A 24,682-nucleotide genomic window follows, 5' to 3' on the forward strand; every position below is an offset into this window, starting at 1 on the left:
AGAATATCAAGCATTCATCTGATATTTTGAATCATGAAAAACATAATTTGCATTTATGTACCATCTTATCACATCTCTCAGAAATATCTCCAAGCACTTCATAATCAGTGAGTTACTTGTTCCAGGAGGTGATTCACCATCACCTTCTCAAGGGCAACTAGGGATGGACAATAAATGCAGGCCTTGCTCGCGATGCCCATATCCCAAGAATGAATCAAAAAATACTTGGAAGTGCAGTGCTTTTGTGAACAAACATGGCTGCCATTTTGTAAACAGCAATGAGATAAATAACCAGTTGATCTATTTTGAGAGGTGTTGATTAGAATCATAGAAAGGTTACAGCACGGAATTGGGCCATTTGGCTCATCAAGTCCACATCTGCCTCCCGGCAGTGCATTGCAGATCCTAATCACTCGCTGCGTAAAAAAGTTTTGCCTCATGTCACCTTTGGTTCTTTTGCCAATCACCTTAAATCTGTGTCCCCTGGTTCTTGACCCTTCCACCAATAGGAACAGTTTCTCTCTATCTACTCCATCTAGACCCTTCATGATTTTAAATACCTCTATCAAATCTCCTCTTCACCTTCTCTGTTCCAAGGAGAACAACCCCAGCTTCTCTAATCTATCCACGTAACTGAAGTCCCTCATCCCTGGAATCATTCTAGTAAATCTTTTCTGCACCCTCTCTAAGGTCTTCACATCTTTCCTAAAGTGTGGTGCCCAGAACTGGACACATTACTCCAGTTGTGGTCGAACCAGTGTTTTATAAAGATTCATCATGACTTTCTTGCTTTTGTACTCTATGCCTCTATTTATAAAGCCCAGGATCCCTTATGCTTTTTAATTGCTTTCTCAACCTGCCCTGCCACTTTCAACGCCCAGATCTCTCTGTTCCTGTATCCCTTTTATAATTGTGCCCTCTAGTTTATATTGCCTCTCCTCATTCTTCCTACCTAAATGTATCACTTTGCATTTTTCTGCATTAAATTTCATCTGCCACATATCCGCCCATGCCACCAGCTTAACTATATCCTCTTGAAGTCTATCACTATCCTCCTCACTGTTCACTACCCTTCCAAGTTTTGTGTCATTTGGAAATTGTGCCCTGTGGACCCAAGTCCAAGTCATTAATGTATATCAAGAAAAGCAGTGGTCCTATTACCAACCCCTGGGGAACACCACCGTACAAAACCCTCCACTCCGAAAAACAACCGTTCATCACTACTCTCTGCTTCCTGTCACTTGGCCAATTTTGTATCCATGCTGCGACTGCCCCCTTTATTCCATGGGCTTCAATCTTGATGATCAGCCTATTATGCGGCACTTTATTGAACGCCTTTTGAAAGTCCATATACACCACATCAACCGCATTGCCCTCATCGACCCTCTGTTATTCATCAAAAAACTCTATCAAGTTAGTTAAACACGATTTGCCTTTAACAAATCCATGCTGGCTTTCCTTAATCAATCCACACTTGTCCAAGTGACTGCTAATTCTTTCCTGGATTATCGTTTCCAGTAGTTTCCCCACCACAGAGGTTAAACTGACTGGTCTATAGTTGCTGGGTTTATCCTTACACCTTTTTTTGACCAAGGGTGTAACATTTGCAATTCTGCAGTCCTCTGGCAACACCCCCGCATCTAAGGATGTTGGGACGATTATGGCCAGTACCTCCACAAATTCCACCCTTACTTCCCTCAGCAATCTAGGATGCATCCTCTTTATCAATTTTTAGCCCATCCAGTATCTCAACTACATCTTCCTTTACTGAGACTCTAGCACCATCTTCTTCCTTGGTAAAGACAGATGCAAAGTACTCATTTAGTACCTTGGCCTCCATGAGTAGATTTTTTTTTGGTCCCTGATAGGCCCCACCCCTCCTCTTACTACCCATTTACTGTTTACATGCCTGTAGAAGACTTTTGAATTCCCTTTTATGTTTGCCACCAGTCTATTCTCATACTCTCTCTTTGCCCCTCTTATTTCCTTTTTCAGTTCCCCTCTGAACTTTCTATATTCAGCCTGGTTCTCACCTGACATCTGTCATATGCCCCTTTTTTCTGCTTCATCTTTCTCTCTCTTTTATCATCCAGGGAGCTCTAACTTTAGTTGCCCTGCCTTTCTCCCTCGTGGGAATGTACCTAGACTGTACCTGAACCATCTCCTCCTTAAAGGCCACCCATTGTTCAGTTACAGTTTTGCCTGCCAATCTTTAATTCCAATTTACCTGGGCCAGATCTGTTCTCATCCCATTGAAATTGGCTCTCCTCCAATTGAGTATTTTTACTTAAGAGTGGTCCATGTCCTTTTCTATAGCTATTGTTATCCTTATGATACTATGATCGCTGTTCCCTAAATGTTCCCCCACTGACATTTGCTCCACTTGGCCTGCCTCATTCCCCAGAGTTAAGTCAAGCAATGCCTCCTTCCTCGTTGGGCCGGAAATGTACTGGTCAAGAAAGTGAGGGAGTACTGTTGGCCAGGGTACCAGGAGAACTCCCTGCTCTTCTTCAAAAAGTACCTTTGCATATTTTAACATCCACTTGAACTGGCAAATAGGAAGGGCAAAAGAATGCAACATCCTTCAGTACTGCACTGCCTAGATTATGTGCTGAAGTTCTGGAATGGCGCTTGAACCTACAGCCTTCCAATTCAAAGGTGAGAGGGCTACTAGCTGTAGCATCTTTCGCTTAAAGTATTAAATCAGAATCAAATCTGGCATTATTAACTTCACCACGTTGAGTGTTGGGAGTTTTATTTGATTGTACCTAGAAATAGGTTAAAGCTGCTTTTTCAACATTGCACTAAGTGCTGGGCTTTAGCCTCAGTCACAAAAGGGCACTCACTCCCTGTTCATTTTTTTTTCTTTCCTCTCCTGACCTTTGACTGTATTTGTTTCCTATGTCTGCTATGCTTTTGGTCTCCAAACCAGATTGGAAAAATTGATAGTTTTTCTCTATAGATTCTGGGAACTGGATTGAAAGAGTCCTTCAACTTAGGACTCTCATCTACCCTTTGATACCAGATAATGTAAACTGCCACCCTTGCTGCAAAATCTGCTTCATTTATACTGCAGGTAGATTGGGGAACAGTGGAGCAACTGTACGTCCATAAGATTTGCACATGCGCATTTGTTCACAAGCTACAAATGCAATTTTAAAGCAACTAAATTTGCATGAATCTTGCATGTGTGCAATGAGTTGCCAATGCTATTTATCTTTGCTACTGGTATTACCTAGTAGGCTAAGCCACCCAGGAAGCCTCTGTTAAGCAAGCTTTTGATGCCTCTCACCACTGGCACTGGGATGTTTAGAATTAGCTCAAATTACATTCTTGACATCAAAGGCAATCCTGTAAATTAAATGAGGGAGATTTTCACTGCATCATTTGAAGTGTATGTGGACTCAATAGGCGGAACTTTCAACAGGGGTGTAAAACGGGCTGTAGCAGATTGGCCACCTGTTGTACAACCCTCCCACCTGTCCTTTTCTACAGACTTCAATGGAAAGGAAAATCGGGCAGGGCGGATGATCCACTACAGCCCGTTTTACATTCCTGCTGAAGTTGAAAGTTCTGCTCAATGTCCTAAAAGTAAAATGACTGCATTTGTACTGTTATGTTAAGTTCCCTGGTCTTTTATTTGTGAATATCTAGCTGAAATCTGATTTCTCCTGAAATGTTCAACTAAATTTTATGTGCTCTGTATGAACTTGTTGCTCCATTGTGTGTTTGTGAGCTAACAGACCAGGCAATAGATCACAACTCAGACTGCCAAACAGCCATGAGAGAGACCAGAACTCGGACAAAAGTCCTCAGCAATGAGATCCAGTGTTTGAAGGTGGAAAAAAACAAGCAGGTAAATTGATTGCCTTTTTGAGTACCCCTCCGTGAAGCACCTTGGGACATCTTTCTATGTTAAAGGCACTAATACAACAACGTGTTATTAAGTGCAGTCTTTGACCTAATTCAAACTTGTAAATGGACATCTAAATCTGGCTGTGCCACATATTGGCAGAGAGTTTTATCCTCTAGGGTGACTGAGTTGGAGTGAAAGTGGGAAATGCAATAAGTTGATACAGTAGTTGGACGGCGTGAGTGGCATTTGTTTGCGGCCTTAAACACAAATGATTAAAATATTTTATAGCGTATGGATTATATTGTAATAGCTAATAAAAGTATTTCATTATGCAGCTGTTACATTTTTATGTCTTTTTAATAGCTATTACGTATTTGTATCATGACCCTTGCTCTCTAGAACTGAAGTGTAACCTTGATGTACAATATCTGATGGTGTGGTGTTGCTCAGCGATTGAATAGAACACCTTTGTTACTGTAATTTGCTCACTGAATTTGACACGGGCTCTTATGTCCTAGCATTTGGATAGCAGAAACTAAGCATACTATCAGACAGTGAGCCTTGCACTATAAGCAGTGAATCAGGTTTATTTAAAAAGTTAAAATTAAATAGTAGCAGAAAGTCAATACAGCAGATTTCACTTGATTATAGAGCATCTAAATATGCCTCAGGTGCAAAAATAATACAAGGTGAAACACTGGTGCCTGTAACATGGAATATTTTTGTGATGTTTTGCCTAACCACCACAGAGTCGCCATGGACTGCAGTACAGTGAAATGAAGAGCTTTTGTTCTTTGAAATTCAAACTGAGATACAGGAAATCAAATGTTGTCTTTCATAGATGAACAAACCATGTTAAATTAGTAATGGTTTCCTGAACCTGAGCCAGATGCTAGACACACATCTATTTCACCTTTACCTTAAGTGCTTATCTGTTAAGTTTCCTACTGCTTTGCAATTAAAATTTATTTGCGTAAGAAGAATGCCCTGTCTCCCAAGTGAGTGTGAATCACCAAGGACATCATTTATGTTCTATCTCACCTGCTGTTGCAGTTAAGAAAATTTTAAAAGACCAGCAAATATATATGCAGTTTTTTTTTTTAAAAAGAGGTTTCTGTATGATTTGAGATACAACAGATCTCCCTATCCATCAAAATTGTACAACATAGTTTTGAGAAGGTATTTGTATAGGTACAATTTTAAAACAGGTTGAAAAATAGTTTATGAATTTTTTCAGTGAGTGAGGAAAATCCAGGACTGGATTTCTCAAGTGAAGTAAATCCTATGCCATACTTATGTAATCTATAGTATTTTTATCTGTGAGTAAAAATGTACCCAGAATTATGTAGAAATAACTGAATTTCAGGCGATTGGGCAAAATGTGATGTCCTAAAACACTAATATAGCCATCAATATCTTAGTAATTGTGCTGAAAGGGATGATTTATGACGCATCAAAATGGCTGTGTTTCCATGGTAACTAAAACCATAATTAGACAAGTATCTGGAACTATTTCAATACATCTCACTTTAAAGTGCTGCTGAGATCAAGTCCATAATTAAGCTCCTACAAATGTTAGTGATTTGAATTTGTGAAACCAAGAGCCCATGATTTTAAAAAAATGCAATAGCATTGTGCCTCTGCACTGGCATTCTTATTTTTTCATTCTCCATATCAAATGAAGTGGGGAGGAGGGAAACAGCCAAATGAATCACACAGTTAAGGCTGGAAGTAAAGCCTCATTCTGGATTCACACTTATACTTAAGACTTTTTTCTCTTGCCTTTAGCAGAATTCTATTATTGCCCTACACTCTGAAAAATTTCTTCAACTCACTTAATTGTTCCTCCAACCACATTTGCTCAGAGTATATACATAGAATGTACAACACAGAAACAGGCCATTCAGCCCAACAGATCCATGCCGGTGTTAATGCACCACACAAGCCTCCTCCTTCCCTACTTCATCGAACCCTATCAGTATTTCCTTCTATTCCTTTCTCCCTCACACATTTATCTAGCTTACCCTTAAATGCATCTATGCTAGGCATCTCTCTGGGTAAAGAAGTTTCTCCAGAATTCCCTATTGGATTTATTAGTGACTATCTTATATTTATGGCCCCTAGTTCTGGTCTCCCCCGCAAGTGGAAACATCTTCTCTACTTCTACCCTATCAAACTCTTTCATAATCTTAAAGACCTCTATCAGGTCACTCTTCAGTCTTCTCTTTTCTAGAGAAAAGAGCCCCAGCCTGTTCAATCTTTCCTGGTAGGTATAACCTCTCAGTTCTGGTATCATCCTAGTAAATCTTTTTTGCACCTTCTCCAGTGCCACTATAAAATATAGTGGAATCCAGTTATAGCAATTGATTTGGCCAGTAGACCTAATGCTTACAATAGAGAACTGGCCAGCATGGGCAATCCCTCTTATGCTGATGAGCAGCATTCTGCTGAGAATGCTGCATCTTGACTTGCCAGAATTAAACAGAAAAGCACTGATTGGAACAATGCTGACAGTCTGAGGTACAGGCTGGGCACCTGATTGAGTCAGTTGTTTAAGGTCCTGATGAGTACTGAGCAGTGTTGCATATAAAAACAAGGTGTTTCGATTTGCCTGTAAGAATAATCCTAGCCAAGCAGAACACATTCCATAAAATAGCCCTTTTGTGAACCCAATTCATTTCCGGTGCCTGGAAACGTAATATGATTGGAGATATCATAACTACCTTGTTTCTCATTTGCTATATTTATCTCCCTAGTCATCTTTGCTTCTCGATTATACACTGCAGGATTGATTCATGTCAAATTCTAGGTTTTTAAATCTTTGGACACACCTTTAAGCGTGTTTTTTAGATGAGATACCAAAATAAATAAGGGCCTTACAACAGCGCTCACATTTTCTTCCTTTGGTAGGAAAACATCCAGTGATCAATGTTTGAGATGTCACTGGGAGGAAACGGAATCCTTTCATTTGTTCAATAATTCCCTGGGACAAACTCACACATCAAATTTAATTGACCCAGGATTTTTGTATGATCTTCAGTAAGTTTTTGTCTAAAATTGTCATAAATGTCATTTGTCTGAAGAGATTTTGATGCCTGGCTGTTACCAACCTATGCATGCTTCCCTTCTGCAAAGAAATTATAATGTTTATGTAACTGGTTTTCAACCTATCTTTAGTTAAGCCTGAACATAGAACTTTACAGCACCGACAGAGGCCATTTGGCCGATTGCATTCTGCCAGCGATCAAAGAACTATCCACTTAGTCCTGTTCCCTATATCCTCAAAATTTTTATTTTTCAAATATTTATCTACTTCCCCTTTTATAAGCCATTAAGGATTCTATTTCCAATGCTGTGTCTGATAGGGCACATCATGCCCTAACACCACTCTATTGTTAACGTTTCAGATGTCTGTCATTTGCTGGGAAAGCTGTCTGGTTCAAACTGTACAAGCAAATGGCTCTGAAAGATAAATTAATAGAATATGCAAATTTCATCCAGCAATGTTATGGTCATTGGCACTCACTTTGGCTGGAAAGCTGTCATTGTTTCAGAACCTGTTTACAGAGACAGCCAATTGCCAACTCACCCAGCCAGTTTATTCATAGAAACATATTGAGTGACAATCTTGAATACCTGTGAAACCTAATCTAAAGTAACCTTGATTTCGTGGCATGGGATGGTCCAGGGTGGTTATCTTGGGGTCAGGAGGGGGTGAGTGGTTGATTAGCAGTTCCATGACTAGCCAGAGAAATATATTCATTGACTTTTGGCCAGTTAAGCATTTCATCCTGTCTTACTATACTGCAGAGCATGTCCTACTGTACTACATGCCTTATAGAGGTGAGTACATGAAGCTTCTGTGGGGTAGACTCAACTTCATAAGTTTACTGGATAAGTTTTGTGCTGCAGACATTAGTCTGGGTTCAGTGTTATCAAGGCAGTTAGTGAAGCACATTTTATTTAATGAACTGAGGATTTGTAAGTTTTAATGTAATCCAGTAGGATTTTCTGGTGATTAATCTTTTGCTGCTGTTCAAATTTTTCTTTTAATAAATCTGATTCATAGATTTTAGTCTTAAGCCTCACATGCTGACAGAGTGATCATTCTTCTGTTATTTGAAGACTAGGAGGAGATGAGGGGGTTCATGTTATTTCCAGTGAACAAATTACAATAATGAGGGTGTTCTGTTCAACACTGGGTATGGTTGCATTACTAGATATTGTGCATTTAAGGTTACATTTAGGTTCATAGGGAGCAAGGGTTTGCTTGTGGGAACATGCAAAAACAAAATTAGTGCAGTCTGAGAATGGTAACCACCATATATTTCATGAATAATTACATTATGTTTAAGTAATGAACTCTCCCATCTTCCAAAAGAAAATTTCCTACTCTGGAAGATATAGGAACAAACAAAAGCTATGTCTATTTAATATAGGTGTTCAAAATTATGAGGGGTTTTGATGAGAGGATAGGGAGAAACTGTTTCCACTGGCAGGAGGGAAGGTCGGTAAACAGAGGACATAGATTTAAAATAATTGGCAAAAAATCCAGGGGGGAAAATTAGGATAATTGTTTTTTACACAGCGAGTTGTTAAGGATCTGCAATGCACTACCTGAAAGGGTGGTGGAAACAAATTCAATAGTAACCTTCAAAAGAGAATTAGATAACTACTCGAAAAGGAGAAATTTGCAGAGCTATGGGATAAGAGTGGAGTGGGGGACCAATTGGATAGCTCTTTCAAAGAGACGACACAGACACAATGGGCTGAATGGCATCCTTCTGGGCTGTATGATTCTATGCCTATTGTATTTGGAAATATAGATTTGACTTAAAGATTCAAATTAAAACAATCTGGACAAAAAGAAGTATAAGCTTTAATGCCCCCTTCATTGGTCTTTGAACATTTCATTTTCTCCACATTTAATTAATATGCATGAACCTGAACTTGTAAATTAAAATCTTCTTTCAATCTGTACAAATTTACTTATTCAAAGGATACCTTATATTAAAAGCCTCCACTCTATCATATAACTTCAAAGCACGTGTAAAGCTGGTTGATTGGAGTGGAGCTTGTGATAGATTTGATTGGAATTGCTTCTGATGAGCAACACTGTATACAATACAAGCACCTGTGGGACTGTAATTTCACGGTGGTCAGAAGTGCACACTGATTATTTTATGGTTGTATGTAAGTAATGAGTGTGATTAGAACTGAGTTTCAGGTTCCCTTTTACTCAAATCCTCTGCTATTCACCTGTCATTGTGTCTATCCTGTAAATGAATCCTACTGGAATGGTGAGGATGTGATTTTTTTTATATATAAATCTACTGTTGAGCTAATTGGTAGGAGACTGAATAACCTTTTTTTGAGACTGTGAACCAGACTGTATATAAAATCTGGTCTTCCATAACTGATGTGTAAATTTATGCATCAGTTGTCCAGTGCCCAAGAGTTGGCAATAATCTGAATTGAGCTAAAGGTGGCAGACAGTTTCCAACATTAACCCCTTCATAATTTTGACCCTTGGGGATTCCAAATTAGCTAGATGTGAAACTAGATTATTTTTACATTTAATTTTGCTGTAAAAATACTGCTGCTAAGTGTTAAAATGTATAATAACACACAATTTGCTTTTTGGGAACTCAAAAATATGAAAATCATTTAGCTTTTAACACATATATAGTTTACAATGGAACAAAATCAAATTTATTGTGTTTGGATGTTGTTTAGTGCAGCATCCTGTTGTTTCTAAGATCTGGATTTTCAAATATCAGCCACCAGCTACTCTTCATAACCAACAACTATTGAGAAATTGAATACTAGTGAGCGGGCATATAAAGCTAGCTCTGGTTTTCCTGATGGGATTATTATGAGTACTACTTGTATTCAATGATAACTGTTCAGGAAGAACAATGAGTTTGTCTATAGAGTTGCAGCAAAGTTTAAAAACCTACGATTTAACTTGGTAATTGTACACATAAGGAATTGGGAATTGTTAAATAATTTTAATTATATTTTCTACTGAAAATGGGTGTCAAATTGTGAGATTGCAGATAAACTAAATTAATTGGTGGACCTCACAGTTCTAAACTTATAGGTGGCACAATCTCATGAATCAGTTGCAGTAAATGATTTTATTTTGCAAGTGCCTGATAATGCTCAGAGATTATATAATGGCCATATGGGTCACAAGATAGTTACAGATTAAAAAGGCCATTCAATCTATCTTAGCTCAACCATCCAGAAAGATTCCCATCGCAGCATCCAACTGTTTCTTATATGGTTCCAGGGTTTTTGCTTCAGTACCATATCCAGAAGTCCATTCCAGTTCTTTAAAAAGATTAAGAACTTCCTAACATCAGTCTTAAATTTTCCTTTTACTGGTCTGGACCCATGTGTCTTTGTCCTACTGTGATGGTTTATTTTGAAATAGTGTTCCGATCTACCTTCTCTATACTGTTTACTATTTGATTTATCGCTATAATGTTACCTGTCAAGTTACCCTTTTTCAAGGCTGAAACACCGAAGTTTCTTCGGTCTTTCTTCAAAATTTAGTGCTCTGATGCTAGGAATTGTGGCATGTCTCTAAACTGCTGGCATTGCTTGAGTATCTTTTCTTGTGTCTCCATGACTAAAACTGGGCATAGTCCTCAAGTTGCAGTCTTGACCATCTTTCGTATGTTCATACTGTCCTGTTCTGGTTATATAGTTCAGCATTCAGTTTGCTTTGTTAATTGCTGCTCTGCAGTGATCGAATAGATTGAGCATTGAGCCTCCTAAGCGCCCTCAATCTCTATCAACTTCATTCTTAACTATTTCAACAACATTCATGAAATACTTATGTCACCCCTTTTTTTTCTTCTTATGTGTAATACTTTTGCACTCTGCCATATTAAATTTGATCTGCCCATTTGTATAGAATCATAGAAGTTTAAAACACGGAAACAGGCCCTTCGGCCCAACATGTCCATGTCGCCCAGTTTATACGACTAAGCTAGTCCCAATTGCCTGCACTTGGCCCATATCCCTCTATACCCATCTTACCCATGTAACTGTCCAAATGCTTTTTAAAAGACAAAATTGTACCCGCCTCCACTACTGCCTCTGGCAGCTTGTTCCAGACACTCACCACCCTTTGAGTGAAAAAATTGCCCCTCTGGACCCTTTTGTATCTCTCACCTTAAATCTATGCCCCCTCATTATAGCCTCCCCTACCTTTGGGAAAAGATTTTGACTATCTACCTTATCTATGCCCCTCATTATTTTATAGACTTCTATAAGATCACCCCTAAACCTCCTACTCTCCAGGGAAAAAAGTCTCAGTCTATCCAACCTCTCCCTATAAGTCAAACCATCAAGTCCCGGTAGCATCCTAGTAAATCTTTTCTGCACTCTTTCTAGTTTAATAATATCCTTTCTATAATAGGGTGACCAGAACTGTTCACAGTATTCCAAGTGTGGCCTTACTAATGTCTTGTACAACTTCAACAAGACATCCCAACTCTTGTATTCAATGTTCTGACCAATGAAACCAAGCATGCTGAATGCCTTCTTCACCACCCTATCCACCTGTGACTCCACTTTCAAGGAGCTATTAACCTGTACTCCTATGGTTTATGCAACACATTTTGTAGCCTCAAGTTGCTTCCTCATTCAGTTACCAATTCATAACCCCCCCCCTCCCAAATGTTTGAATTGCAGTAGTTTGCATTGAGCTTTTGAATCCAATTTATTAATATGAATCAGAAGCAGTAGGGGTCCCAACAACAGTCCCTGAGTCCCCCACTCTGCTCTTGCTCCCACCACGACATGACTCCTCTCAAGTACCTTCTGCTTTTTACCTAATAACCTATTATTTTATCCATTCGCAACTGTTATGGTGAATCCCTACCACTTTTAAACCCTTCACATGGAACTTTGTTAAATGCTCTATGAAACTGAAGATACATCACATCATAGCGCTTTCCACAGTCTGTCTGGGATGTTATTTCTTAAAAAAAAAAAGGACAAAGGTACCCTTTTTTTTGATAAATTGGTAGTAAACAATGATGTGGAAATAAAAAATCACACTGGTGCTGTGAAGGATAATGTTCTGATGTTACGGTCAAGGTACATTGTTACAGCTCGAGTACAAACACCTGACACGCAGTCTGCTTGACCTGGGATTATTCGACACTGATGTTGAGTATCCAAAGTAGAAAAACATTCCATTTCCCTACACTGGCATCTGTCCGCACAATGTGTGCAAAAATATAACTTTTAAAAATCTATTAATTGTGTGTGTTTAATTTTCAGTTCTAAGTAACTATATTTATAAGCACCACAATCATTTATAAAAAGTCAGTCAAAGATTTATACCATTTCTGTGCCTCTCTTCCATATTCTCAGCCTTTGAGAGACTGGTTTACTTGACTTGTAATCCTTCCACATGCCCAGTGGAAACCAAGAAAAATGCCTATGCCTTGCTTTACACAGATTTGAGCACTATAATAGTATTGCTGAACTAATATTATTTATTTGATTTAGAAAAGGGAATATTGTATGATTACATTATTTCATATTCTACCTTTTACAAATCTGTATTAGAAGTTTTCTTATGGGCCCTGTATTTTCTGCCATTGCATAGGTGAAAATATTTTTAAAGCTGCAAAAGGCTATTCAGAGGATAATTGACATTCGTAGGCTTCAAGATTTTACACAGTTCAATTTTTAATGAGTTTGACGTTGAGCTTGTTCTGAGTAACTACTTCATTATGGTTGTAATTACTGCTCCATTCTCTAACTCGTTTGTAGTTCCTGAATATGATGGGTGTAATTGATCAACAAAAGGATGAATTAACACGAAGTAACAGGTCAGTGAAATTTTTTCGATGTGAAATGTTACTTTAGCCAACTGTGTAATTATAACTAAAATGTTCTTCTAATTAGGCTTTCTGTCCACCATCTTTTCCTATGGACCTTGGTCAGATCAAGGAGAAAGCTCACTCCTAGTAATCTGTTTTCATTCAATGCAAAAGAAAAAAAAATGAAAATCAGAAAGAAAGATATCTCGTACCTTTTTACCGGTCAAAAAACTTCTTTTGACTTTTAAAAGAACTGGCTGGTTGCACTCTTTGGATGAATGCAATTCTGTACTTTTTTAAAAAAAAATTAAGGAAGAACTGATCTTGATCCAGCAGTGGTGCATTGTTAATGAGCACACAAGTCTGTTAATAAAATAGAGGAAAAAAAGTTTATTTTAGTTATGTTGATAAACAATGCTTTTTCTTTTCATTGGAGAAAAGAAGTGAGGAAACTGAGAATACGATGTTCAGTGCAGGAAGGGGGGCTTTTGTGATGGAATTGCCTACCCATATTAAAGCCCAATCCGTGATAACAACCAGGCTACATTGGCTTTTTATGAATATTCATGCTGTGTAGAAAAAATTCTTTCAAAGATTAAGGAATGCTAATCCAGTCTTAATTAATGGGCTCGATATTAGGAGGGCGGGGGGGCGATTGGGTGCGTGGGTAACGCGCCCGGTGAAATCAGTCTGCCCCGCGCGGGATCGCAGCCTAATTGGATCCACTTACCTGGTCTCCCGGGTTCCCCGCTACTGAGCTGCATGTCGGGCGGACTGCGCATGTGCAGTAAGGTCTGTCAGCTGGAGGAGCTCTGTTTAAATGGGCAGTCCTCCACTGACTGATGCTGCAAGAAATAGGAAAAAGTACAGCATGGCGCAGCCCAGGAGGAAGGCTGCTCCCAGGTTTAATGATGCCTCACTCCAGGTATCATTGGATGGGGTGAGGAGGAGGGGGGGGAGAACAGAGATCTTCCCCCCCCCGGCGGGCGGGAGGAAGCAGCCTGCCTCTGCCACCAAGAAGGCCTGGCTCGAGGTGGCAGAGGAGGTCACCTGCACGACCAACATATCGCGCACCTGCATACAGTGCAGGAGGCGCTGCAATGACCTAAGTAGGTCAGCCAAAGTGAGTACACTTACTCATTTCCCTACGCTCCGTCTGCCACATCACGGCCCCCACCCCACACCTCCTTCTGCACTGCCAACACTACTCTGTCACATCATCCTTCACACCCACTCAAAGCTCATCCTCATCTTACCTGCACTTACTCACCTCGCCAGTACTCATCCCGCCACTACCACTCAACCCAATCCTCATACAATCTCATGGCTCTATCTCATACTCACCCTCTCGTGCATCTCTTTCACGGTCAGCCTCACTCAACCTGCCACTACCTGTGCTGCATCCATAGGGCATACATCACATATGTGCAGTAGGCAGCATAAGGCAAACGTGTTGTGAGCATGAAGGGGATGCACAAGGGTGTTTGAGGGTTTGTCATGGTTTTTACTTATATTTAATTTCTGAGCAACTCACATAGTATATTGGCACCACTACTGCCACATCTTTGCGAATCTTGTCTGGTTTGTGCAATAATGCCCTTTCCTGAGGATCACAATGAAGACCCACACCTGATGCCACCCATTGTGTCACTGCAGAGTGGGTGTAGGTGTATTTGCAGGGCTCTTTTGTGCAGACGGCTGAGAGACGTCGGCGATGTCACTGGTGGCACCCTGAAAGGATGCAGAGGAGAAGTTGTTGAGGGCAGTGGTGACTTTGACAGCGACAGGTAAGAAGATGGTGCTCGGGCCAGCCGGGAGCAGCTCGGCATGAAGGAGGCTGCAGATGTCCATGACTACATGTCGAGTAACTCAGCCTCCGTGTGCACTGCTGCTCAGAGAGGTCCAGGGCAGCTGAGCCTCAGTCTGTGGACCCTGTGGCGAGGGTAGTGCCTTCTGCGACGCATCTCTCTCTGCCTTTGCCGTCCCTCCTGCTGTGCTGGTGGATGTGTCACAGCACTGTGTTGTGGAGCTCCACGTGTCCGAGGTGGACGGCGAGGCTGGTGATGCTGTTTGCCCTCCGAGGAGGTCATGACTGCAGCTATGGCGGCCTCCATCTGGAAGATGTACATCTGAGGGGGTCCGCAAGGTAGGTACATGTCTCTGGACCCCGGGGTAAGTGTGCAAGTTGGTGAATTTGATTGTTAGGAGGAGGGTGGTGGAGGCCAAACTTTGTCCAAAGTGACAGAGTGGCCTCCTGCAATGAGTGAGGGTCTCTTTTCCACCCCCCCCCCCCCCCCCACCGACCTGTCAAATGGACCTTTGCAGCTGCTACGGGCTGATAGCTGCGACACGTCCATTTCAACTGGGAAACAGTCCCAGTTGTTTGTAAAATCCCACCCCTCCTGAAATATCTCCTTAATCAGGTCTGTTAACGACCTGAAATACCAGAATAAATACTGTTAAGTGGCACCCCGCCGGCTTGAATTGCCTGCGGTAGTCCCACATGCGGGGGCTGCGCGCGCACGTCAGCGCGTCTGTGGGGAACCCGGAAGTGGGCGGGTTGGAGCCGGGCTCTCGACCCGCTCCGGGATTCCCCGATTTTCGGAGCCCCCCGCCAGGAACGCATCCGATAGCGGGTGCTAATATCGAGCCCAATGTGTCTTTCAGTAAATTTACTAAAAGATTTGGCCTCCCCTACAGTGAAACCCCTACCTGCTGATGGTATTTGGACAGGATTTTTTAATATGTTTATCAAGTAAGTTTTTTTTTGTACATTTTTTAAAAAAAACTCTGTCTCTTTAGGACTTCTGCAGTGCAAGTTGGACATTTACAGGAAGCACTAAATGAGAGGAATTGTATCGTCAATTCTTTGCGAGCCAAGTAAGAAATGCTTTTATTTTGCCTCCGAATGGTCTGGTGGGTTACAACTAGCTTTTAAGTTTGGGAGCTGATTTCCGCTCCAGCCCACCTTAATGGGATGAAAGTTTTCTGAAATTAGCTTGTAACTGATCGATGTGAGATGAGTTTGGACATTGTCAATCTAGTAGATATTGGACATAAGCACTCACATGTACTTCCTGTTGTCTGGTATTCACCGCTCATAGTGCGTTCCCTTCTACATTGGAGAGACCAAACGTAGATTAGGTGACTACTGAACATCTCCATTCTGTCTGAAAGTGTGACCTTGTGCTCCCTATCTCCCTATGGCTTGCCCCTTTAATTCGCTGTCCCATTTGCATACCTCCTTTAACAGCAAACAGTTCATATTCAATCATTGCAGTGAGTCTCCTGTTAAAATTAATGTTTAAAATGATTTGTATATTTTGAAGTGCAAAACTTCCATTGCTCATGATTTGTTTTTCTTCTGAATTGATTAACAAGTTGAATATCACAATCATACTTATATATTAGTCATTCGGTTAGATTAATTACATTCTCAAGCAGATCAACCAAAAAGCATAATTTTGCCAGTGTAATTTAATGTATGTTCTGAATTTATAATTTGCAAACCATGCGTTTTAATTCAATGTTTTGCCTTTTCCCTCCAAATATAATTAGCTTGTGTGTTTGTACTATGGTACTAGACTAGACTTAAGAAAAATCAGGGATGAGAAAAGGCCATTTTGCCCTTCAAACCTCATTCTTCTCGAACATTATTTTTCTCACCATGACATCCAATTGTATTTTGAATAACTTGATTGATTTGCCTCTGTTGTCTAGGTAGATTATTTGTTGAGTAAAGAGGAGTTTTTTGTTGCTGCCTTTCTAAACTTACTGTTCACTAATTTCCATTTCTGTCCTCTGTTCTACACTCTTGGTGCATTTGAAGTAGTAATCAGGATTCACTTTATACCATTTTATATACTTCAAGGGCCCCTTTCATCCCTCACCCCTTCACTTAATCACCTTTCTGATTTGTAAAATTTAAGTTTTCCTAATCTTTCCACACAGCTAATTTCTTTACACGGGATCAGTTTTGTTGCGTTTTCTGTACCCATTCTAATACAATATTTTTGTGGCAGGATGATCAAAACTGAACACAATGTCATAAGTGTGGTCTGAAGGCTGCATTGTGATGCTTTAATATTAGTTGTGTAGTGTTCTGCCTACGTTTCCTAGCATTCTTGTAGCTTTTTATAATTGCTTTCCTGCAATGTAGGAACATTGAAAGTGACATGTCTACTATTGCTGGTAGGACACTTTCTGTCACTGATCATTCAATTCCGTTCATTGTATACTTATACCTCACATTTTTGACCTATGTGTGACACTTAAATGCACCAATGTTGACTTTCATTTGCCATGTCTGACTAGTTGCTTAACCAGTCTAAATCATTTTGCTGCATCCTGTTTCTTTACTGCCTTCACTAGATTTTTCAATGTTATTCTGTTCTAGAGTGCAAATGACAGAGGCTGCTTTAGCATTATCAGAACAAAAGTCAAATGACCTAAAAGAGCTCCTAGAGAAGACAAGAATGGAAAAATTTGAGTTGAAAGCAAAGCATTCAAAAGACCTTAAGGATGAGCAAGAGGTAATAATGGTGCTTTTTGACTTTCCACCAAAAGCATTCATTGATTTACAACTGAAAGAGTAGAGTTGTTCAGGATGTGGTTGTATCCGTGGCCTTATGACTGTTGTTCTGTGATTGGCCAACGGGTGATATGCATGGGGCAGGATCAACAATTAGCTACATTGTCATGTGGCAATTTTAAACAATGCTATGTAAGTTATTGTACAACATGAGTTCTGGGCTGGAGGGAGATGTGGATGCTCAAATAAGCCATATGGCCACTTGCTCCAATATTATCTACCAACTTTCAAAAGGGAATTGGATATGTACTTGAAAAGGGAAAATTTGCAGGGCTATGGGGAAAGAGCAGGGGAGTTGGGACTAATTCAATAGCTCTTTTAAAGAGCTGGCACAGGCACGATGGGCCAAATGGCCTCTTTCTCTGCTGTATGATTCTAGTGCTGAATTGCCCCAATCTCACTGACCTGCACCATGAAGTGCTTGAGAGCATAGTTGTTGTGCCAGTGCTAAAACTTTTGAAGAAATGCACAGTAAAGGTTGTATTACTAGAACATGGTGTGTGTACCAATAAAGTACTTGCATTCTTAATCTAATAATGAGCACTTCATAGCTAGCCAGAACTCAAACCTTCTGAGTAGCACTCCAGGTCTATTTTGTGCCCTAATTGAATGTCTTCACTGACAGGGTGCCCATTAATTGGCATACCGTGTAATTCATTCTATCTATATTTGATAAGTGGATGAATCAAAATTATGGGGGCGAATTTCAAGGCCGTTGCCGGTCAGAAACGATAGTAGCACTCCAAAAGTCATGGTGCCGCACTTACCTTCCTGTTCCTGCTACGGTGTCAGCCACCACCATTTTTAACTCTTACTGGAAATGGGCAGATGTTTCAAGCAGAAGACTGCTTTTAATATGCTAATTGGGGTCCTACGCCATTTGTAGGCCATTTTCAGTTACCAATGGGCAGAGCATGCACCATGCTCACTCTGCCCATTGATACCAGGCATTAAGCAGCCTAACCTGTGCTATTTAAAGGGACCACTACAGACCGCTCAGAAAATACAACCAAAAACGCTGTGACACTGATCTGTGTTTCTTCATCTTTACCAGAGGATTAATAAGAGATTTTCTTTCCCCTACCAGGAAGCGTGTAATCGAGAGGCAAAGATGACCAGGGAGATAAATGCAGCAAATGGGAAAAACATGGAGCTCAAAAATAAGGTAGTTATGATATCGCCATCAATCAGATTACGTCTCCAGGCACTGGAAATGAATTGGGTTCACAAATTGGCAGTTTTGTGGAATGTGTTCTGTTCGGCTAGGATTCTTACAGGCAAATCAAAACACCTTGATTTTATAATTCTGAGCAACTGTTCTGGCAACTCTTACTGTGCGATGGATGCAGAACATTTAAAACTGTCTCCCTGCACACACATGCTCCTCTTCCTAAATTTTTAGCTGTACCAAAAGACACTGGATCTAGAGTTTTGGAACTTGTAATTTATGTAACAAAGAAATACTGTGACGGTTTACTCATACAGTATCCTTTTCTGACCCTCAAACTTGTTCAAAACAGAAAATAGGGATTCTGAAATATGTTGAAGCAGGAAAGTGCCCCAAGGAATCAAATACATTTTTGAGCTAGTTATTAATATTGTAAGCAGCAGTTATCTTAAATTAGATTAATTAGGTGGATGAAGGAAAAGGGGATGATGCAATATGGGAACGGATCGGGTAAATGTGATTAAATCTATTTGTTCGCATGGAGGGTAAATGCGAACATGGACTGATTTGGGCGGAATGGCCTGTTTCCATGTTGTAACTTCTATGTATTCTATGTAAGTTTTCCGCGTGTCCTTTAGTATCATAGGTACAGCACAGGAGGAGGCCATTCGGTCCATCGCGCCTGTGCTGGCTCTTTGAAACAGCTATCCAATTAGTCCCATTCCCCTGTTCTCTCTGCATTGCCCTGTAAATTTTTTCCCTTCTAGTATTTATCCAATTCCCTTTTGAAAGTTACTATTGAATTTACTGCCACCACCCTTTCAGGCAGTGCATCCCAGATCATTACAATTCACTGCATATAAAAAAATGTTTCCTCATTTCGCCTCTGGCTCTTTTGCTGATCACCTTAAATCTGTGTCCTCTGGTTACTGACCCTTCTGCCACTGGAAACAGTTTCTTCCTATTTAATCTGTCAAAACCATTCATGATTTTGAACACCTCTATCAAATCTCCCCTTAACCTTCTCTGTTCCAAGGAGAACAACTGTAGTCAATTTTGACACTGTTCAATGTTCAAGACTGACACCATAATGGTTAATAGCCATATGACTTTATTTAGCACAAGCAAGAATCAATACCTTAAAGTATTTAAGCAGTAGTTTACAAAGCACAATTGAGAATTATATAATCCCATTTTCCTTTGGGTAGAAGCCGCGACCTCGTTCCCCGTTCCTTATTCTCATTCTTATTTACCTGCCTGGTACTTTCTTTTTCTGTCCTCTACCCTGAGTCTGAGTAAGGACTGGCTACTTATACACTGAGTTAACCCCTAGCCCCCCATTTCGATGCAGCAAATTTAAGCTACTTATAGATCAGCACTTTTAGGGGCCCATCAATCGTTCTTCCTTGATTCTAGAATGTAGTTGCTTAGCGACGTGTTGGACATATGGGCCCATCCTTTGTTTCACTGTTTTTGCCTCAGATAGCATGGTTATGTGTTTTTAACCACGAATGTTACTGCACTAAGGCTAGCTCCTGTTGTTTTTCACCCATAACCCCGTTAAGTCTAACCCTGTGAGTTCCTCATACATTTGTGTGAAAACTATATTTTCTTGCACTACCCTAGCTTCTCCAACCTCTCCACATAACTGAAGTCCCTCATCCCTGGTACCATTCTAGTAAATCTCTTCTGCACCCTCTCTAAGGCCTTGACATCCTTCCTAAAATGTGGTGCCCAGAATTGAACACAATACTCTAGCTGAGGCCGAACCGGTGTTTTATAAAGGTTTAGCGTAACTTCCTTGCTTTTTTACTCTATGCTACTATTAATAAAGATGTGGAGATGCCGGTGATGGACTGGGGTTGACAATTGTAAACAATTTTACAACACCAAGTTATAGTCCAGCAATTTTATTTTAAATTCACAAGCTTTCGGAGGCTACCTCCTTCCTCAGGTGAGGAAGGAGGTAGCCTCACCTGAGGAAGGAGGTAGCCTCCGAAAGCTTGTGAATTTAAAATAAAATTGCTGGACTATAACTTGGTGTTGTAAAATTGTTTACAACTATTAATAAAGCCCAGGATCCCATATGCCTTTTTAACAGCCTTGTCAACTTGTCCTGCCTCCTTCAAAGATTTGTGTATGTGAACCCTCAGGTGTCTCTGTTCCTGCACTGCCTTTAAAATTGTACCATTTAGTTTATATTGCCTCTTCTCATTCTTCATACCAAAATGTATCACTTCATACTTTCTGCATTAAATTTCATCTGCCATGTGTCTGCCCATTTCACCAGTCTGTCTATGTCCTCCTGAAATCTGTTATTATCCTTCACATTGTTTACTACATTTCTGAGTTTTGTGTCATCTGCAAACTTGAAAATTATACCCTCTATATCCAAGTCCAGGTCATTAATGTGTAACAAAAAGAGCAGTGGTCCTAATACTGATCCCTGAGGAACACTATTGTATACTTCCCTCCAGTTTGAAAAACAATCGTTAATTACTACTCTCTGCTTTCTGTCCCTTAGCCAATTTTGCATACACGCTGCCACTGACACTTTACTCCCATGGGCTTTAATTTTGCTAACAAGCCTCCTATGTCTCTTTATCAAATGCCTTTTGAAAGTCCATATACACATCATCAACCGCATTCCCCTCATCAACCCACTCCGTTACTTCATCAAAGAACTCAACCAAGTTAGTGAAACACGATTTTCCTTTAACAAATCCGTGCTGACTTTCATTTATTAGCCCATACTTTTCCAAGTGCCAATTAATTTTGTCCAGGATTATTGTCTCTAAAAGTTTCCCCACCACCAATGCTAGGCCGACTGGCCTGTAAGTGCTGGGTTTATCCCTCTTCCCTTTTTTTTGAAGAGGGGTGCGACATTTGCAATCCTTAGTTCCTCCAGCATCGTCCCCATATCTAAGGAGGATTCAAAGATTCTGGCCGGAGCCGCCGCAATTTCCACCCATACTTCCCTCAGTAACCTAGGATACATCCCATCTGGACCAGGTGACTTTTCTACTTCAATCTTTTAAGTACCTCCTCTTCATTTTTATCCTATTCAATATCGCTACTACCTCTTCCTTTACTGCTACAATGGCAGCATCCTCTTCTCTAGTGAAGACGGATGCAAAGTATTCATTTAGTACCTCAGCCATGCCCTCTGGCTCCTTGTCGTGATGTCACTTTTTGACTTTTTCTTGATTTTTTTTTTTGATTCTTCATGCGACACCCTTTATGCCGCTTCTCCCGAGCTTTATGCTCGGCTGAGCCGCTTCTCCCGAGCTTTATGCTCGGCTGAGCCGCTTCTCCCGAGCTGTATCTCCCAGGGTATGTGTTTGGAACAGGTTGCTAGTAAACCATTAATATTACTTTTGAGCCTTAGTGTTAATGGGGTTTTATCATTAGGGCATTTTTTTTTATTCGTTCACGGGATGTGGGCGTCGCTGGCAAGGCCGGCATTTATTGCCCATCCCTAATTGCCCTCGAGAAGGTGGTGGTGAGCCGCCTTCTTGAACCGCTGCAGTCCGTGTGGTGACGGTTCTCCCACAGTGCTGTTCGGAAGGGAGTTCCAGGATTTTGACCCAGCGACAATGAAGGAACGGCGATATATTTCCAAGTCGGGATGGTGTGTGACTTGGAGGGGAACGTGCAGGTGGTGTTGTTCCCATGCGCCTGCTGCCCTTGTCCTTCTAGGTGGTAGAGGTCGCGGGTTTGCATCCGTGACTTACACCATAGTTCTGCTCTCTGAACCTATTTGGTGCAATTTTGAATGGAATTACTCGAGATTCAAACTTGATAGATGAATTAATTAAAAAACTTGCGAGACAAACTAATAGTGCCCATGACCCAATTAAATTTCTTCAATCGCACAGAGTACCCGATAGCACTAACATAAATGGAAATGATCTGATTTTATGCTATCTGTCTTCTCTGTCTGAAACCCTTTCTTCCCAGCAGTGCTGAGTTTTCCCCTCTCATTGGAACAGAACATCACGCCTAGGACCATGGTATGGTTTTGGGCCGGAGAAGACCATTGGTTCATCGAGCCTATCCTTCCAATCTGCCCATCAGTTTCCTTAGTGTGATTTTGGAGCTAATGGTCTTGTGCTAATAGGAATTCATCCCACCCTTTTTTTAAAAACCTGCCAAAGTTTTTTGATCCACCACCCCTGCTGGTAACGCGTTCCACAATTCCTTCATTCTCTTACTTTTTTTAAAAAAAAGTTGCCTACATCTCCTATTTTCTTTTGATATCTTTTGCTTAAAACTGTGTCCTCTAGTTCTAGCTCTTGAGCTCTTGAGCTCTGTGCTTGACAACAGAACTTTCCTGGATCCAAGTTCTCCATGCCCATGAAAATCCAAGACCTCTATCAAGCATTCTTCTCCACCACCCTCCCCCCCCCTTCATCTTTTTTCCAGGGAATATAGTCCCAGGGGAGATAGTCTTTCCTTTTAACTGAGCCCTGTAGGTTCAGGAATCATCCTTAGTCCTTCTCTGAACTTCAACAATAACAACAACTTGCATTTATGTAGCGCCTTTAATGTAGTAAAATGTCCCAAGGCGCTTCACAGGAGTGTTATCAAACACAATTTGACAAAGCTTGGTCAAAGAAGTAGGTTTTAAGGAGCGTCTTAACGGAAGAGAGAGAGGTAGAGAGGCGGATTATCCCTTCCTCCAATAATTCTACATCTTTCCTGTTTTGCAGAGACCAAAACTGAACACAGTACTCCAGACGTAGCCTCACCAAGGCCAATTGCCACTTCAGCATTAACTCCTTAGAATTAGAATTGGCTAAACTTTGCACATTATATTTGCTTTCATCACCATCTGCAAACATGGAGCTAACAGTTTTAACAACCTAGCCACTAACACCCCCAGATTTCTTTCCTGCTCCATTACCTCAATAAAATTTCCTTTTAGTATATAATCCACATTCTCACTTTTAGCCTGTCTCATGAATTTACACTTAGCAGTGTTGAGTTCCAGCTGCTACTTCTGCTATTTGACCTAGCCTGTAGAGATCCCTTTGAATTGTAGGAATAGGCCATTTAGCCCTTCGAGCCTGTTCCGCCATTCAATGAGAACATGGCTGATCTGTGACCTAACTCCATGTACCTGCCGTAGTCCCATATCCCTTAATACCTTTGGTTAACAAAAATCTGTCAATCTCAGATTTAAAACTAACAATTGAGTTAGCATTAGCTGCCATTTGCAGAAGAGAGTTCCAAACTTCTACCACCCAGTGCATGTAGAAGTGTTTCCTAACTTCACTCCTGAAAGCCTGTGCTCTAATTTTTAGGCTATGTCCCCTAGTCCTAGACTCCCCAACCAGCGGAAAAAGCTTCAACCTATCTACCTTATCAGTTCCCCTTAATATCTTGAAAACTTCAATCAAATCACCCCATAACCTTTGAAATTCCAGGGAATTATCACATATACCCAATTTGGTGTAATCTGATAACTTGCACACCTTGGACAATATTCCATTGACCTTGACCCCTGTGGAACTCCACTGGCAACTGTTTTCTATTCTGATACCTCCCCACACACCACCACACTATGCTATCTACCTTTCAGTCACATGTCAATCCAGCTTAATACTTTGCCATGGGCACAAATCTTGTGAATCAGCCTGATACATGGATCAATGTGAAATGCCTTCCTGAAATCCAGGTAGACAACATCCACTGCCTCACCCTTATCCAACAGATTTGTAACCTCCTCATAGAAACTGTTAACTCACTCAGAATAGCCTACAGGATCTCTATAATTTTTTCCTCCATTACCTCTCCATGAACTCCAAACTCCCAAAGACAAAAAGTCCATATTTCACCCCATCCCTTCTCTTTTCTAACACTATTACCACAATGGCAGTGGAGTCCTGGATCAAACAAATGATTCTTTTAATGATGAACAACAAACTATATTTTGAAGGGAGAGCAAATTTATTTTGTAGTCAGTCATTAAAGTTTGAAAAGAAATATGTGACTGCTGAAATCCAAAGGAATTATATAATATCTGTTTTCAGCTGTTGTTGTGCAAGAGGTTTAGAAAGGATGCATCTCATGTTCTCACACAGTTATATGAATAAGATAGTGATCTGGTTTCTCACATTGATTTAGCGTCATAGAATTGCAACCTCCACTAACCTTTTCAGGTTGACTTTTCCTAACAAACATTTATTGTGCCTTCTCAGTGCAGAGTTAAAACT

General features: G+C 40.6%; 1 protein-coding gene across 3 annotated transcripts in view; it reads left to right on the forward strand.

The window, feature by feature from the left end:
• The window catches only part of lrrc45 (leucine rich repeat containing 45), a 63,391-nt gene that overhangs the window by 17,792 nt on the left and 20,917 nt on the right, over window positions 1-24,682 (forward strand). For all 3 annotated transcript variants that reach the window (XM_068004145.1, XM_068004147.1, XM_068004148.1), the window contains exons 7-11: window positions 3,744-3,856; window positions 12,656-12,714; window positions 15,508-15,585; window positions 17,102-17,237; window positions 18,384-18,461. In XM_068004145.1, the coding sequence (XP_067860246.1) occupies window positions 3,744-3,856; window positions 12,656-12,714; window positions 15,508-15,585; window positions 17,102-17,237; window positions 18,384-18,461 (464 nt within the window). The remainder of the gene's footprint in view (window positions 1-3,743; window positions 3,857-12,655; window positions 12,715-15,507; window positions 15,586-17,101; window positions 17,238-18,383; window positions 18,462-24,682) is intronic.

This window comes from Heptranchias perlo, chromosome 23, assembly GCF_035084215.1.
Source record: "Heptranchias perlo isolate sHepPer1 chromosome 23, sHepPer1.hap1, whole genome shotgun sequence".
Classification (NCBI taxonomy): Eukaryota; Metazoa; Chordata; class Chondrichthyes; order Hexanchiformes; family Hexanchidae; genus Heptranchias; species Heptranchias perlo.